Source organism: Buteo buteo, chromosome 16, assembly GCF_964188355.1.
Source record: "Buteo buteo chromosome 16, bButBut1.hap1.1, whole genome shotgun sequence".
Classification (NCBI taxonomy): domain Eukaryota; kingdom Metazoa; phylum Chordata; class Aves; order Accipitriformes; family Accipitridae; genus Buteo; species Buteo buteo.
In genome coordinates this window covers 30,930,348-30,944,551 of record NC_134186.1, presented here as the reverse complement: position 1 = coordinate 30,944,551, position 14,204 = coordinate 30,930,348, and the positions used below count along the sequence as shown (strand labels likewise).

Sequence of the window (14,204 nt, the reverse complement as noted above, 5' to 3'; positions counted from 1 at the left end):
GAGCCCGGGCCGGCCCTCGGGGCGGAGCCGCCGGTGCAGCGCCCGGCGGAGCGGGGAGAGCGGCCGAGCCCCGGCCCCGGCCCCGGCCCCGGGATGAGCTTCCCGCGGCCCCTGCGCCGCTCCGTGAGCCTCAGCCCGGCCCGTTCCCTGCGCCTCGTCGTGCTGGGGCAGAGCGCCGTGGGCAAGACAGGTAGGACGGGGGACCCCCGGCATCCCCCCGGCATCCCCCCGGCATCCCTCCCCGGGTCTCCTTCCCCGGGGATGCGGGGTCGAGCCCCCCCCGGGGGGTCCAGCCGGGGGTGGGCAGCAGGCGGGAGCCGTTTCAGAAAGCCGGGGTGGGGAAGGAGTTTCTCCGGGGGGCGGCATGGCCCAGGTGGACCCCCCAGCCCCTCACGTTTAAGGGCACGGAGGTTCCCCCCCCTCCTCCCCGCGAGTTTTAGCGGTGGGCAGCCAGGGGCTCGTCCCGAGGGGGGGGCCGTGGCAGAGCGGTCGCGGGCTGCGTGGGGAGCCCAGGGCAGGGGGGCAGGGCTGGGACGTTGCCGACCGTGGGAGCTTTCGGGACGGAAAGCCGAGCTCGGGTTTGTGCTTTACCGGGTACTTCGAGTTTGCTGCTTGTTTCTAGCAAAGGCAGCGGGTTCGCGGAGCCGCCTGTTAACAGCCCTGCGTTTAGTTTTCCTTTAGGAAAACTCCCTTTCCCTGCGCTTTGCTCAGCGCTCTCCGTCTGCGGCTGCCGGGGTGGGGATTTGGGATGCTGAGCCGGGAGCACCTGAGCTCCCTCCTTCACCCCCGCTCCTGCCCGGGGATCATCCTTCCACCCCTTCCCGCTCCCCTATCCCAGACTGCGAGCACCCAGGGGTGAAGGCGGCCCCCGCTCCGTTTCTGCGCAGCATCCAGCGTGCCACGAGCGGGGTCGAGAGGTGCCGGTCGCTGGCAAGGAAAGGTGCGTGTCTGCACGGGTCCACTTTTGGAGTTGCTTTTACTACTGCAGGGCAGGGGGGCAGGGATCCATGCAGAGCTCGGAGGGGACATGGCCAGGACTGCCATGTCCTTGGTGACAAGGCAATGTCCCGCTGGCTTGCCACTCCGGAAAAAGCATGATCTTTAAATACGCTGTGGCGGTGGCACCTCTGCCTGGCTCGCGGCCAGCAGCTTTGGCTGTTGGTGCCATTGAAGTTGCGTTTCCATATACAGTAACTGGTGAGCCTCTTGCCCGGCATTAGTGAAAAATCATGATTTCTCTGATTAAATTAAAGGAGGCAACTCCCAGATCTTGATTAGCAGCCCAGCACCAGGGAGCGGGAGCACAGGAATGGGGCTCAGCTCCGGGCGTACCCAGAGCACTGGGGGGGGTCCATGCAACAGTGTTTGGCCTCAAAGTCTCTGCAGGCAGATGGAGCCGTGAGCGATGGCTGTAGAAAGCGTACGAAGTGCTTTGGCTCGCCCCGCACCCCGGCCTGCACACACGTATTTCCCCCGCCGGCGTTAATCCCACCCAGCGTGGAGCAGGCGCCTGGAAGCTTTGGGCCTCTCCTATGGGCAAGCGAGAGGCCGCTGTGGCTTCTCCGTAGGGTCGGATCATGCTGAGGATCTTAAAAGGTTCCTCCAGCCGGGTTTGGCCCCGGTGCCCTCCCAGCTGGCTGCCGCCGCAGGGCTGGGTATCGCCCGGGGCCGATCTGCAGCGTCTGCCTTGCGGCAGCTCAGCTCTGTGGGTGCCTGCAACCTTCATGCCCTTCAGCAGCACGTTTTTGGGCTGTGATGGTAACACAGGCTGTGAAATCAGGGCAGAGGGAGGTAATCGATACCCGGCTCGTGCAGAAGAGAGCCAGAGCGTGCCAGGAACTGGGAGCAGTCCCTGGGAACAGCAGGCATGCGATCTCCCGCAGGCTGGCAGCCACCCTGACGCAGGGCTCTCCCATCTCTGGCCCCTTGGGTGCTGTCCTGCACGTCCTCTCCTGCAAGGGAACAGAGTGTCATCTTCCTTGGGTGTTTTGCCCAAGCTGCCGGGTCCTGCTGCCTCTGAGCCCCTGTGTCAGATGGAGCTGGGGGCGAGGAAACTTCTACGTGCTTTCCCCTGCCCGGCGGGGCAGCTAACACCCTGGGTAATGGACCATGAGCATCTGGCCTGAGGGACCCACGTGTGAAACGCGAGGAAGGAGTCAAAAGCATCAGCATCATCGCTTGAGCTCCCACAGGGCTGGGCAGGACGGACTGCGGGAGGTGCCTGGTCCCAAGATGGGGCTGCCCAAGCTGGCTAGGAGAGGATGGGGTGCAATGCATGGGGATCCCCTGTTTTGGGGAGGGGAAGCAGGAGAGGGTGAAGGCAAGTTTATCAGAACCCATCCCTGAGCTGCCAAGCTCCCGGTCCTGGTGGGATGGAAGGGTTGGAGCATCACCCAGGCGAGCCGCTTGGGAGAGCTGAGTGGGCCGAGGGTGTCAACAATCAAAAGGGCAATGAAAATCCAGGCAGCTGCAAAAGGGGGCAAAATCCACGCAGTTCTCGGCAAAAGAGTTTGATTTTTTTGGAGAAGTTGGGAAATCTTCAAGATCTGGTGATCCAAGGTCCCAGATCCTCTGAGCAGGGACAGGTTTGAGTGCAGACCCGTGGCTGAACCCCATCGGTAGTTTAAAGATTTGGCCCAGGCTGTGTAAATCACCTGCGGGAGGCTTAAATCCAGCCCAGCCAGAGCTTGCGTTATCTTCTGTCTTCTGCTGTTGATGCTAGCCAGTGTAAACTTTGCCATACTTCAGAGGAAAGCTCTGCTTTACAAAACACAAACCAAAGATGAATTGATGCTGTAAGCCATTACGCTTGCAACAGAGATGTGTTATGCAGCAGCATAAACAGAGCAGCACGTGGGCGTGCAGGGCTCAATGTGATCCTGGAGGTACCCAGCCCGTCCCTGCAATGGCAGGTTAATCACGCATCGAGCCATTCCATAGTCATTCCTAGAGACCAAATTCAATATAAAATTAACTCATTCAGCTTTGGGGCTCTCCAAGGAGAGCCCTTTCTGAGGTTACTTATGTTCAAGATGGGGAAAAAAAATTTCCTTATAAGGCTGTGTGGATGTGCTGACGCTTTTCTGCCTGCATCTACTTCTTCCGATTGGCAGCTTTGCTTGTGTTCTTGCGTTCCAGCCAATTTTTAATCAATTTAATTGGCTCCTCTTCTCAAACAACACCATGCGCTCCGGCTTTGGGTGGCTGCCGAACATATGACACAGAATCAGGTGCTTTCTAGAAATTGAACCTGACTTGTCTTGCTCTCTCCCTGATAATTTGGTCACCTCTTTGAAGGTGCTGATACATGCTTCCTGTGGGGTCCTTGGTTATCTCCCCAGAGCACTTTTGCTAAATTACATGCTTGTTCCATCAAATCCCTTCTCTGACGGGCAGGATTTGAAACCCAGAGGCGGATTGGAAGGTGAGAGGATGGTGAATCCCCCAAACAGGAGCTGGGCAGGTGTAGGAGGGCAGGAGAAGCTGCTTGGGACAGAGATGCTGGGGCTGAAGAAGCAGAAAGCCCGGCTCAGGTGGGAAGCCACATTCCCAGGGCAAATGCACAGATCCTGACCGGCGCGGTGTGGATGTGCAGCAGCAAGACATGGGGGGACATTTGCTGATGGCCAGCTGGGACAAATTGCCCCCAAATTTGCATGGGGAAGGCAAGCTCGGTGCGGGAGTGCACCAGCCTTGCCTGGTGTTAGTTTTCCATCAACATCTTGTGGTTTTGAGGGGGTTTGTCCTGGTTTTGGTGAGGTTTCTTCTCCCTTCGCACTCCTGCTCTGTTTCCTTCCTCCTGCTGCACTGACGTCTGGTGCACAGCTTCTCCATCCTGTCCCTCCCGGGCTCTGCGCTCCTGCCTTGCTCTCGCTGGTTTTTTCCCCCCGTTCCCACTCATTTTCCACCAATTTCACTTTCTGCTCCTGTTGCCTTTCCAAGCCAGCTCTCAGCCTCTCTGCTGCTTTTCACTCCCGTCCCTGCACAGCCTGTCTGTACCTATTACCGTCATTAACACCTCGAAGGGCTTAAGCATCACTTCCATTAGCTGTGCTCCTGTGCTCCCTTCAGCCTCCAAACCATTGCTTTCTCTGTCTACACCAGAAAATCCCACCCAAGCATCAACGGTGCATTTTCGAAGCAGCTGCGTTGAAAAGATGCTGCGTACAAAAGGCCCCGTGGAGGGTTTTGCTTTGAACAGGCGTATCTGCAGCATCAGGCGCATGGATCAGCTCCTGCGCACGGAGGCAGCCTGGAAGTTGTCTGAATCAGCTTAGACCTCGAGGACCAAGTGTGAAGATTAGTTGTGTTGCCTCACTCTTTCCAAAGGCGAAGAGCAAGGCGTTTCTGAAACAACATCTGAGAGGGTGTTTGCGCTGCTGCTGACTTTTCTCCCCAAAACGCAGTTCCCCTTTTTGCTCTGTAGGGAAGATCTGAGAGCCAGAGGGAAGCTCGCTCGCTCTGTGAGGGTGGAGATCTGCTTTCAGAGGTGCTAGTGCTTTCCAGGTCCACCCTGTTGCACCCTGAAGGCAGTTCCCTGCAGAAAGAGATTCTGGAGGCTGGGGATGGAGGTGAAGGAGAGTAGAAAAACAAGCCTTTGGGCTTGGCCAGGGAGTCCTTCGCCAGCAGAAGGGATGTCAGGAGACGCAGTTGGTCACCTGCAGTGATCTCTTTTCAAGACTGGTCGCTTCTCCTGCTGATGCGAAAGCTCCTCCAGCACCGAGGAGTTTCAAGGACTGCATCCTGCACCGCCTCCTTTGATGTTTTCTGAGCAGAGGAGGTGTAATGTTTGAACGTCCTGTTGCATTTGCTCCGTTGCTTTTTCAGCTCCATGACCCAGAGCCAGGTTCCCGTAGCGCTGCCGTTACGGGGCTGCTCCCAAATTATCCCCCGGCAGCCAGAGCTGCAGTTTCTCCTCGGTCCGAGCTGAGCTGCAAACCGCGGCCTCGGCGCGCAGACACATCCCCACCCGCCTCCTCTGTGCGGCCGCCAGTCTCTGCCAAATCACCGCCACCCAGTAATTATCCCAACCTGGATGAGACGACCCATTTTAGCAAGCCACCGCGGGCCCCGTACATCGTGCCCTCGCTCTGTGCGTGGCTGAACAGCACCTCGGCTTTGCTGTTGTTCGTCCTTCCCTGTGAAAGCCCGGGGGTGACCGCTCGCTCTCCGCAGGCAGAGGCTCCAAGCCATGGGCTTCCCTTGCCGGGCAAAGGAGTTGTCGTGCCGTGAGCCCCTGGCATAGCCTTGGTGACAAGTTCTCCGCTGCTGGTAAATTGATGGCAGCCAAGCACTACCCGCTCCTCCTCACCTCTCCAGTATCTCCCCTTCAGCCCGAGCATCACGGCCTCCTCGCAGCTCTGCCAGGGCTTTTTCATGGGGTGCTTGAGGCTGCGGGTGTGAAAAGTCAAGTAAAAAGTATGTCAGCTTTGCTTCAAAGCAAAAACACGTCTCTGGCCAGCTCTTCAGCACCGTGTTCCTGCATCCTCCCTTGGGATGCCACTAGCCTCGCCGCACTCTTCCTGAAACAAAGCCGGCTTGGTAGCATCTCGCCAAGGGCTTGGTAGCATCTCACCTGCTTCTGCCCATTTTCACGAGCACCAGTCTCCTCTTGTCACCTCCCTGTGCCACCCAGGGTGCCAGCATGGGGCCCGTGATGGTCCTGTCGCGGCCCCAGGGCTGCTGCGGTGCCGGGGGAGGCTTCCCCGTGTGCCAGCTCTGGAGCAGGAGACCGTGATAAAACCCAGCACTTATCAGGGCAGGGACAGATGCGTTTTTGTGGCCCTTTGGCCACACCAGGGACATTTAGCAAAGCTTGATGCTCTGTTAGCAGGAGTGAGAGGTATGCTCTGGCTGCCTCCCTGCCCCGTTCAGACCAGCAGGATTTTCAGCACCTCCAAATTGCTTCGTTACTTAGAAAGCCTTTGCTTTTTCCTCCCTCCGTTTCCCATTCCTGGCTATTTGCCAGCTGAGCCTCAGCCCTGCCTGCTGTCCCCATTGCTGGAAATACCCATCTAGAGACCTTGCACAATGGCAAAGCTTTTGCTACCCCTTACAGAAAAATATAAGCAGTTTCTCTGATTTTTTTTTTTTTTTTTTTTTTTTGCAGTCCCCAGAGAGCTTGCCCACCTCAAACAGGCCCTTGCTCTGGAGCTGAGGTCTGTCTCCTTCAGCCTGGCTGGATGGAGAGAGATGATGAGAGGCAGTACTTTTCCCCAGCGAGGAGAAAGCCTTTGCCATGTTTGATGGAGCTATCAGGCAAGCATCCAGCATCAGCAGACCTCCACCCAGCCTAGCATTAGCGTGTAATTTGGGCTTTGCATCACCCAGTCTCTGGTGCAGGGCGATGTGGTAATTGGATAAGAGGGGTTTAATTGCCCACACTGCCGTGCTGCGGCTGTTCCTCCTTTCCTTGCCCTTGCAAGGAGGAAAAGTCGGGCCAAATGATTCGATCTCTATGTTGATGCCTTGCCAGCAGACAGAAGGGGCAGGGGTGTTTTCACGGCAGGGGGTTGCTTCGTCCCCCTGCGTGTCGGAGAGCTGCTGCAGGAGCAGCAAGAGGACTCCTTGCAAGGACGGAAGAGAGTCAGCGGTCCCCGCTTGTGCTCCGCATCCCCGTGCTGGGGACGTGAATTCCCAGGCGCAGGCATGGCAGGAAGGTGATGTGTCCGCCCAGGGGTGGGCTGCTCCCTGGGACATCTGCTCAGCTCGTGCTCCCCCAGCTCCTAATGCTGCCGGGTGCCTTTCCAGGGCTGGTTTTGCCGCACCACGTGGCTGGCGTAAGGAGGACCTCCTGGTTGGCCGTGCCCCGTGTTCCTCCGACTTTGGCCTTTTGATGAATTTCATGAGATTTGGTGCCAACGGCCTTCCTGTCTCTGTGCAGCGTGCCTGGGTCAGGTTAAACAAACAGGGCTGAAATTCATGAGACCCATCCAGGCCATTATACCGTCAGTGCCGGTGATATAGAGGGAGAGCCTGGCCCAGCACCGACTTGCCCCCACGTTGAGCTCAGTGTTGGAAAGTGGTTGTCTGGAGGCCGCCAAGGGGATCGCTCACCCGGCATAAAACTTGAGCATGTGCATAAATCTTTGCAGGATCAAGTCCAGAAAATGCAATTTATCAACCCCAACCACGCAGGAAAGTGAATTTTACGTGTGAGGATCTGCCTTTCCCCTGCACGTCTGGGTGCGTTCGCAGGTTGCGGCTCTGCCTGGACTTTGCCTTTTGCCGCCCGCCGAGCACGGTGGAACTCCTGCCATCTCGGCTGCCTCCTGCGGAGCCCGACCACCTCTCTCTGCCACTTTTCGGGCTCCCGAGCTGCCGCTTCCGTGCGACCTGGAAGGATGTTTCTGGCAGCAGCAGTGCAGGAGAGGTTGCTGTGCTCCGGCAAGGCGAGAGATTGGGTTAGCCAGTCTTGGGGGGGGGCATCGGTGCTTTCCATTGCCTTTGGGCTGCATTTCGTTGATGTGACAGGCATTTTACTGCTGATGAGCAGGCAGTTTTGGGCAGAGGTGCCTGGTGCGTTGCTCATGGAGCTGGGCAGAGACCTCTTCCTCTGCCTGGGGCATCCCGTTGTGTGGTGGGTTTTGGTCCTTGATGTAAACGTTTGCAAAGAACATGCAAAAAGCATCTAGCCTTTTCTCAGGGCTGCAAGTGAGGTTATTTTGAAATTACCAATGTCCGCAAGCTCTGGGAATGTTTTAGGCTGTGTAGAAGTGGTGAGGTGCAAGTTGTCAGCCTGGGTGGGCTCCTGCCCATCCTGACATGCTTTTCCCACGTTGTACACGGGGTAAAGCAAGGCGGAGGACAGTCTGCACGGGGCTGCGCTGTCATCCGAGGGGGCAGAAAAGAGGGCTTGCAACAATCTTGGTCCAAGGCATCCACCTGGGCAACCGTGATCCTTTCCCAGTCTGCTTCACCCTCACCTTTTGCCACCAAGATCTGGCAATTTGCTGCTTTATTGTAGTCTTCTCTGATCATCATAGGGCAGCCCCGGCCAGCATGCAGCAATGACCCAGCCTGTCTGGGCACCTTTGAAGATACTTTTCCCAGCCCTGAAATAACCTGGTCCTCCTGCGGCTGGGTTTGTAGCATCGCTGCTGGGATGTCTTCTTCTGGTGTCCACTCGGGTGGTTTCGCGGGAGGCTGGGGCAGGTCTTTGCTCCATCCCTCCTGCCTCTATCAGCTGATGTTTTTCTGCAGTTTGATCTGACAACCGTAACTGGGTTTGTTGTGGTTTTTTTACAGCATTGACCGTAAGATTCATCACCAGGAGATTCATTGGAGACTATGACCCAACCCTAGGTAGGTAAAGTCCTTTTTGTTGTTGCTTTCGCTCCTGTCACTAGCTCAGCCTGGAGACTCTGGTGCACCCAGGGCCACTCCTGGCAGAGCCAGCTCTGCTCCCAAACTCACCTTATTCCCTCCTCTTCCTCCTTGACTAGACTGGCAGCGGTCAGAGCCACCAGCCATCGTAGCACCTCCCTGACTCTTGCATCCCTTTTTCCTTTTCTGTTGTTTAGTTAAGGCAAAATCTGTTGGGGTGAGGCATCGGCATTGCACGAGGAAGCACAGCGCACAGTGGGCTTAGTCATCCTTGAGCAATTTGCTGGGAGGTGGCTTTTAAGGGGCAGGAGGTATCTAAGCCACTGGAGCAGTGGCTAGTGCTTTCCTGTCTTCTAGGTTTGAGGGGGACTTTTTGCATTTGGCTTTGAGGTTTTTTTGGGTGCTGAAGTTGTGTCCCTGCTGAAGTATCCCAGAAATGACCGGTCGCTGGCTGTGCATCCTTCTGCCTAACTCCTGCTGTCACCCGCCGGGCTGGGAAATTTGGCAAGTCTCTGTGTTGTTCTAACCCAGCTGGTTCACAGGGGACCCCAGGGAAAGGCTTGGTTTGAAAAACAAGCTCGCCATTGCCCCATCTGTCCTTTACATCCCCGCTCCTTGCTTGTTATGGTGAATGATGCTTTTTTCCCCCAGAGTGCAATTTGTTTTTCCTCTCTGCCTGCTGCTTCTTCCTCCCTTTGGGCTCACTCCATATGATGTGATAAAACACAGAGACCATACGGTGAGCGTACCTGGTGCTTCCCCATGTCAGAGGAGGGGAAAGTGCCTGGTTTATCCCGTAGTCGGCCAAGCCAAGTGGGTTTCGGCCCCGTCGTGCATGGCACACGAAGCCTGGTGTGAACAAGGTGCTCCATCTGCACAGAGCGAGGCGTCCCGTCGAGTATGCTGCGCCCAGAGCGGTTGCTAAGCAGGGTGCTGGCTGGTTTTATTGCCTGATATTAGTGAAGCTCGAAGCGGTTTTTGTGCTGAAGAGCTGCCCAGATGCACGCCTCGCAGCTGCTTTTATTGCTTGGTTAGAAAGGAGCCGCTCCCCCGCTGCTTCAGAGCAGGAGTTGAATGCCGGCTGGGCAAAAGGCTAGGTTAGGAGCATTGAGCAGGGTCTCAAAACAAAACCCAGCTTCTCATACCCTCCTGCTGAGCCCTCTTCCTTTGCAGAAGCATCATTCCATGACCCCTTTTTGCTACAACGCTTCGGTCACCGTTGCCCTTTTATTTCCAGCAAGGCGAAAGCCGGCCGGGTGCTGGCTGGGGATCTCCGCTGCCTGTCGGAAACGCTGGGCTCGACGCCGTGGGTGCAGGGCTGTCCTTCCCAGGCGTGGGGAGACAGGCTGAGGACCACGTCAAGACGTGGACTCGAAACAGGGGCCACGTGGGCTGCAGGTTGCAGCAGGTGAAAGTCAACTTCTCCAGCACGGCTTGCATGGAGGCCACCGGGATTGTCATTTGCTACCTGGGGGCTTCTCTCACACACACTTTTCTGTCTGTCCTTCTCCAGAAATGATCTACAGACACATGGCCGTCATCGACGGGGAGATGGTGCACTTTGAGATCCTTGATACAGCAGGACAGGTGAGCTCACACCGTTTCATAGCTGGCTGACCCTGGAAAATACCATCGGGGCAGCATGACTTGCTGTTGAAGGCAATCCCTGCTCTTCCACCAGCTTTAATCTGTTGTATCCGAAATGTTGATCAAGATGTGTTCATCTTGGAAAAAAGGTGTTTTGGAGAATTTATGTCTCTCTAACATCGATTACAGCGTGGCCTCAGCTAAATATTTCCCCATTCCCTTTACCGGTGTGCGGCACAGCTCTGCTCCCCGTGTTTGTGGAGCATCCTGACGGCAGGGAGACAGCACGAGGGAGCAGGAGGGTGCTGGGTCGAAGGAGCCACCAAGCACCAGGATTGCGGGCGATGGAGAGCCCTGTGCTGGCTTCCCGTCTAGCAACGGCACTGCCTTTGCGTACCCGCTTTAGCGGCACTAACTCTCCCCTTGCCCACATCATGTTGGGGCTGATATTGCTGTCTCCATCCGTCATTTTGCCCAACCCATCAAATTCCTGCCCTGGGCTACCTGCGTTGCTTTGCAAGTCGCTGCTGTGTGCAAGCCCAGGCCAAAAACCTTCAGGGGGATGGTGACGGGCCCCCGTGGTAGGTTTTCGAGGTTGCAAGCAGCGGCGCTCGTATTTAGGAGGCGTTGGGGCTTCTGGTGTTAACACGAGCTTGTCTGCCCCGGCAGGAGGAGGATTCCCTGCAGATAGAGGAGAAGATCAAATGGGGCGATGGCTTCGCTGTGGTCTACTCGGTGACGGACAGGTGCAGCTTCGACGAGGTCATGCGGCTGTGTTTCCTCATCAACCACATCCACTCGAGCCCCAAGCGGAGCAGCGGGAGCGAGCAGCCCCCCGTGGTCATCGTGGGCAACAAGAAGGACTTGCAGTTCGACAGGATGGTGTCCACGGAGGACGGCGAAAACCTCTCCAAAGCCTTGAAGCTTCCTTTCTATGAGATCTCCACCCGGGACAGCTATGAAGAGACCGTGGCGGTGTTCAACACCCTCTACCAGGAGCTCATGAGACAGGGGCATTTCTCCCCGGGCTCCTTCAAGAGGAGAACGGTGTCGAAGCTGATGGAGAAGATCCCCAAGATGCAAGCCAGCTCCACCTTGAACTCAGCCGGCCGGAGCCTCAGCTTTAACTCCTTCAGGGACTACATCCCCGAGTGAGCGTCCCTGGTGCGGAGGCGAGAGCGACGGCCAAGCTGGGACTGAGGGACAAGTTATCCTGCTGCCAGGGCACCCGCTGCTTCAGCTCCAGGGTCGAGGGGCAGCTCGGGGGCTGCGCTGGCTCCCAGGAGGGGAAGGTTCAGAGGTGGGGAGGGTGGGATTGGGGTACAACAGCCTTTTAAAGCCCACAGGCTTTTACAAACGGGCTTTGTGTCAGCAGGGAAGATGTTCTTCGTCCGTCTTACCCTTTTGCTCCCTCTTCCTCCTCCCGCACAGCTGAAGTCAGTAGCGAAGGTGGTTCGTGGTGATTTCAGTGGTGTTGGGTCCACCCTTGGAAGCTCAGAAGCGTTTCGGTGGGGATCAGACCCAGGACAGAAACGTCCGTATGGGTCTTCCCACTCCCCTAAGAAAGCTTCCTGGGTCCGTTTGTGCCCCGACGCGTGCACCCACAATGCCGGGGTGACCCCAAGGGTCACGCTGGCTCCCGGGCTGTCGTTGGCTGTCCCCGTCCCGGGGAAAATGGCTGTTGCTTCTGCTGCTCAGTGTTGCTGGTGGGTAAAATCCCCCAGCTGCTCAAAACCTTCCCAGTCTGGCCGGCTGCTCCGGGGGGTGGTTGCTGCTGATATCCCCCCCTCAGTGCCCCCAGACCCAGTCACCGCGCGGGTCGGTGGGCAGCGGAGACCAGCCCGTTTACCCATCTGCAGCCACCAGCGTCCATCTGTCGGAGCCCGGGGCTGCATTTCCATCCCGTTTTTCCCCTGGGTTTGTGAACTGAAGCCGCTGCAGAGGGGCAGACCCCCGCATCCCCACCCCTGCGGAGGAGCTGCAGGGCCCCAGCTCTGCTGGAGCCCTTCTCCCTCCCTGGCTGCTCACAGGCTGGCACCGAGGGCATGTTTAAAACCAAACCAGAGATCTGTTTACAGTGGGGGGAAAAAAAGCCTGTTAATCCCTGGCTTTTCTAAAAAAACATTTTTTAACGTTTCAGGCTCCTTGGCGCGCTGTCCTTTAATAATGCTGTAAATAAAATACCGGGAAAAGGGCAGCGAAGGCGGCAGATGTTGCTGCTCCATCTCAGGCTGAAGGCACCGCATCCTCGGTGCTTTGCTGGGGTTTCTGCCTTCGCCGAGTCTGCCCCTTATTTTTGCATTGCCATCTCGCTCAGGGCAGCCTGTCTCCAAGGGGAGGCGAGTGGAACAGACTGCATTTCTGATGCATGTTGAAACCTTAGGCTAAGATCACACTTCTCCATCCTAGAGGAACAGTATTCCCGGGCGGTTTCTCCTGTTAATGCCTTTGCCCTGTGACTCAGCTGAGCATAGCGCGAGCAAAACCACTGGCTGGCAATTTGAAGCGTGGATGCAATGGAGCCAATGCCGGGAGGTGTAAATGATGCTCCTAGCAGGGACCCCCTTGTCTGCTTACTAATTGCCCCATCCCCAAAAGGAAAATCACTGTGGCCTGAGAATTTGTCTTTTTGCACAGAGACGGGACAGCAAAGGCATGGAAAGGAGCAGGGCTTGCAGCGAGCGGCATCCTCCCGCAGCATCGTTTCTCTCCCTCCCTCCCGCCTGATGAGGAGCACTGTGTTGCCGTTGGAGGTGAATGTGCTGGAAGACCCGCGGTGTAACGCCCGTGTCCCCCTGTAGCAACCTGTTGCATCGTCTGCTGCTGCGTCCTGTGACAATAAAAGCCGAGTTAGCAACCGCCTGCGATGCTCTCGTACCTGCGAGCATGGGGACAGGGTTGTTTTATCATACTGTTTCCTTTTCAGGGAGACTGTAGCAAAGGGGTACACGGTGGGGAATACACCCTTTAAATTCGGGCCGGGCACCTCCCTTACCTTCTGCCTGAGCCCCAGCACCATGTGCCTTCCTGGCTCCCTCCATCTCTCAGCAATAGGGAAAAGGCAGGCAAAGGTGCGTGCCTGGGGAACGTATACAGTGGGGCTTCCTCCGGAGCATCGCAGCCTGGGGAAACCACTTATCCCACCTCCCCTCCCTGCTACAAAACCTGCACGAACACCCCTTCCCCTCTTACAGCTCCCAAAGACGTTTCCTGGGGCTCCTTGCATCTAGCCAAGGGCTTTGTCTCCAAGGGTTTCATTAAATCCCCCCTTCGTTCACATACCCACATCCCTCCTGTGGGGTGAAAATGAACCCTGTCGAGGGCCTGGGCCAAGAAAGCAATTTGGGACTGCTCCTCTCCAGCATCTTAATTAAAATCCTGAATGCCAGCAATGGGAAATGGCGCTGGGGGCTGCCGGTTCACTCACGGCTCTGCGTACAGCGAGAGCAAAACTGGGGGCTTTAAAGACTTGAGAAGCTGGCCAAGGGGAAGCAAGGGCGGGTGTTTGTTTGTTTGTTTGTTTTAATTTTAGGTTTTTTTATGGCATTCCCAAGTGGGCTGAACACTGCGAGCTGGGCTTGGGGTTTTGTGGTCTGGCAGCCGGAGCGGGTGTTTGCTGCCCAGCTCTTGGGGCTGGCTGGAAAAGAGCCGCTTTCGGGAGATGCTGAGCTGGCTGCCGCTGCCGCGCCAGGGACCCCGGTCAGCCAAGAGCCAGCCCAACCACGCAGCCGCCAGGACAGAGAGAGAACAGCCCAGCAGCTACGAAGATGCAGCCTTCAGCCTCGCTCGCCAACCCCAAACCCAGCAGCTTGGGGCTGCATTAACAGTCCAGCTCAAGAGGGATTAAAAACCCCTTGGGAGGCTGAATGTACGCTCGAGCCTTTTGCCATGCCACCGAGGTTTTGGGTGTCTTCAAGCGTGTTGCTTAAGTACCTGATGTCCCCAAGGCATGTCCTTGCTGGCTCGAGCTCCAGGTCGGTGCAATGCTGGACACGGCAGAAACCCACATTATTTGGCACTAATTATTCGAAATGATGAATGAGAGAGGACCAGCTTGTGAGCAGAGAGCACAGCCAGCTGCCGGGAACAGCATCCTTCAGCGCTCCTGCTCTCTGGGAACAGAGGAGCGCTCGGCACAGCAGGGATCACTGTCCTGAATTAACCCCAGTGCTTTTTTTATAGCACAAGGAATTCAAAAAGGTTTTTCAGCCAAAAGCTCAGTGTGGTCGCTGCCCGTGTTTCAGCCTGCAGCCCCCTCACCGAGGACAGGAGGCGGCTTGGCTTTGCTAGCC

General features: G+C 56.8%; 1 protein-coding gene across 2 annotated transcripts; it reads left to right on the top strand.

The window, feature by feature from the left end:
- The first annotated feature begins 5 nt into the window (after window positions 1-5).
- Window positions 6-12,774, top strand: LOC142040521 (ras-related and estrogen-regulated growth inhibitor-like). 2 transcript variants are annotated; one of them, XM_075048542.1, is made up of 5 exons: window positions 6-190; window positions 8,248-8,304; window positions 9,839-9,912; window positions 10,582-11,076; window positions 12,550-12,774. In XM_075048542.1, exons 1-4 carry the CDS (start codon window positions 94-96, stop codon window positions 11,065-11,067), a joined length of 714 nt encoding a protein of 237 aa, XP_074904643.1. In that variant the 5' UTR covers window positions 6-93; the 3' UTR covers window positions 11,068-11,076; window positions 12,550-12,774. The 2 variants fall into 2 exon arrangements, with proteins under 2 accessions (XP_074904643.1, XP_074904642.1); XM_075048541.1 differs by having other exon boundaries at window positions 10,582-12,774.
- Window positions 12,775-14,204: the final 1,430 nt, after the last annotated feature.

Coding starts and splice junctions, on each gene's coding strand:
- LOC142040521 (XM_075048542.1), top strand. CDS start 94: ATGAGCTTCCCGCGGCCCCTGCGCCGCTCCGTGAGCCTCAGCCCGGCC. Junction 191..8,247: donor GAGCGCCGTGGGCAAGACAG/GTAGGACGGGGG, acceptor GTTTTTTTACAG/CATTGACCGTAAGATTCATC. Junction 8,305..9,838: donor AGACTATGACCCAACCCTAG/GTAGGTAAAGTC, acceptor GTCCTTCTCCAG/AAATGATCTACAGACACATG.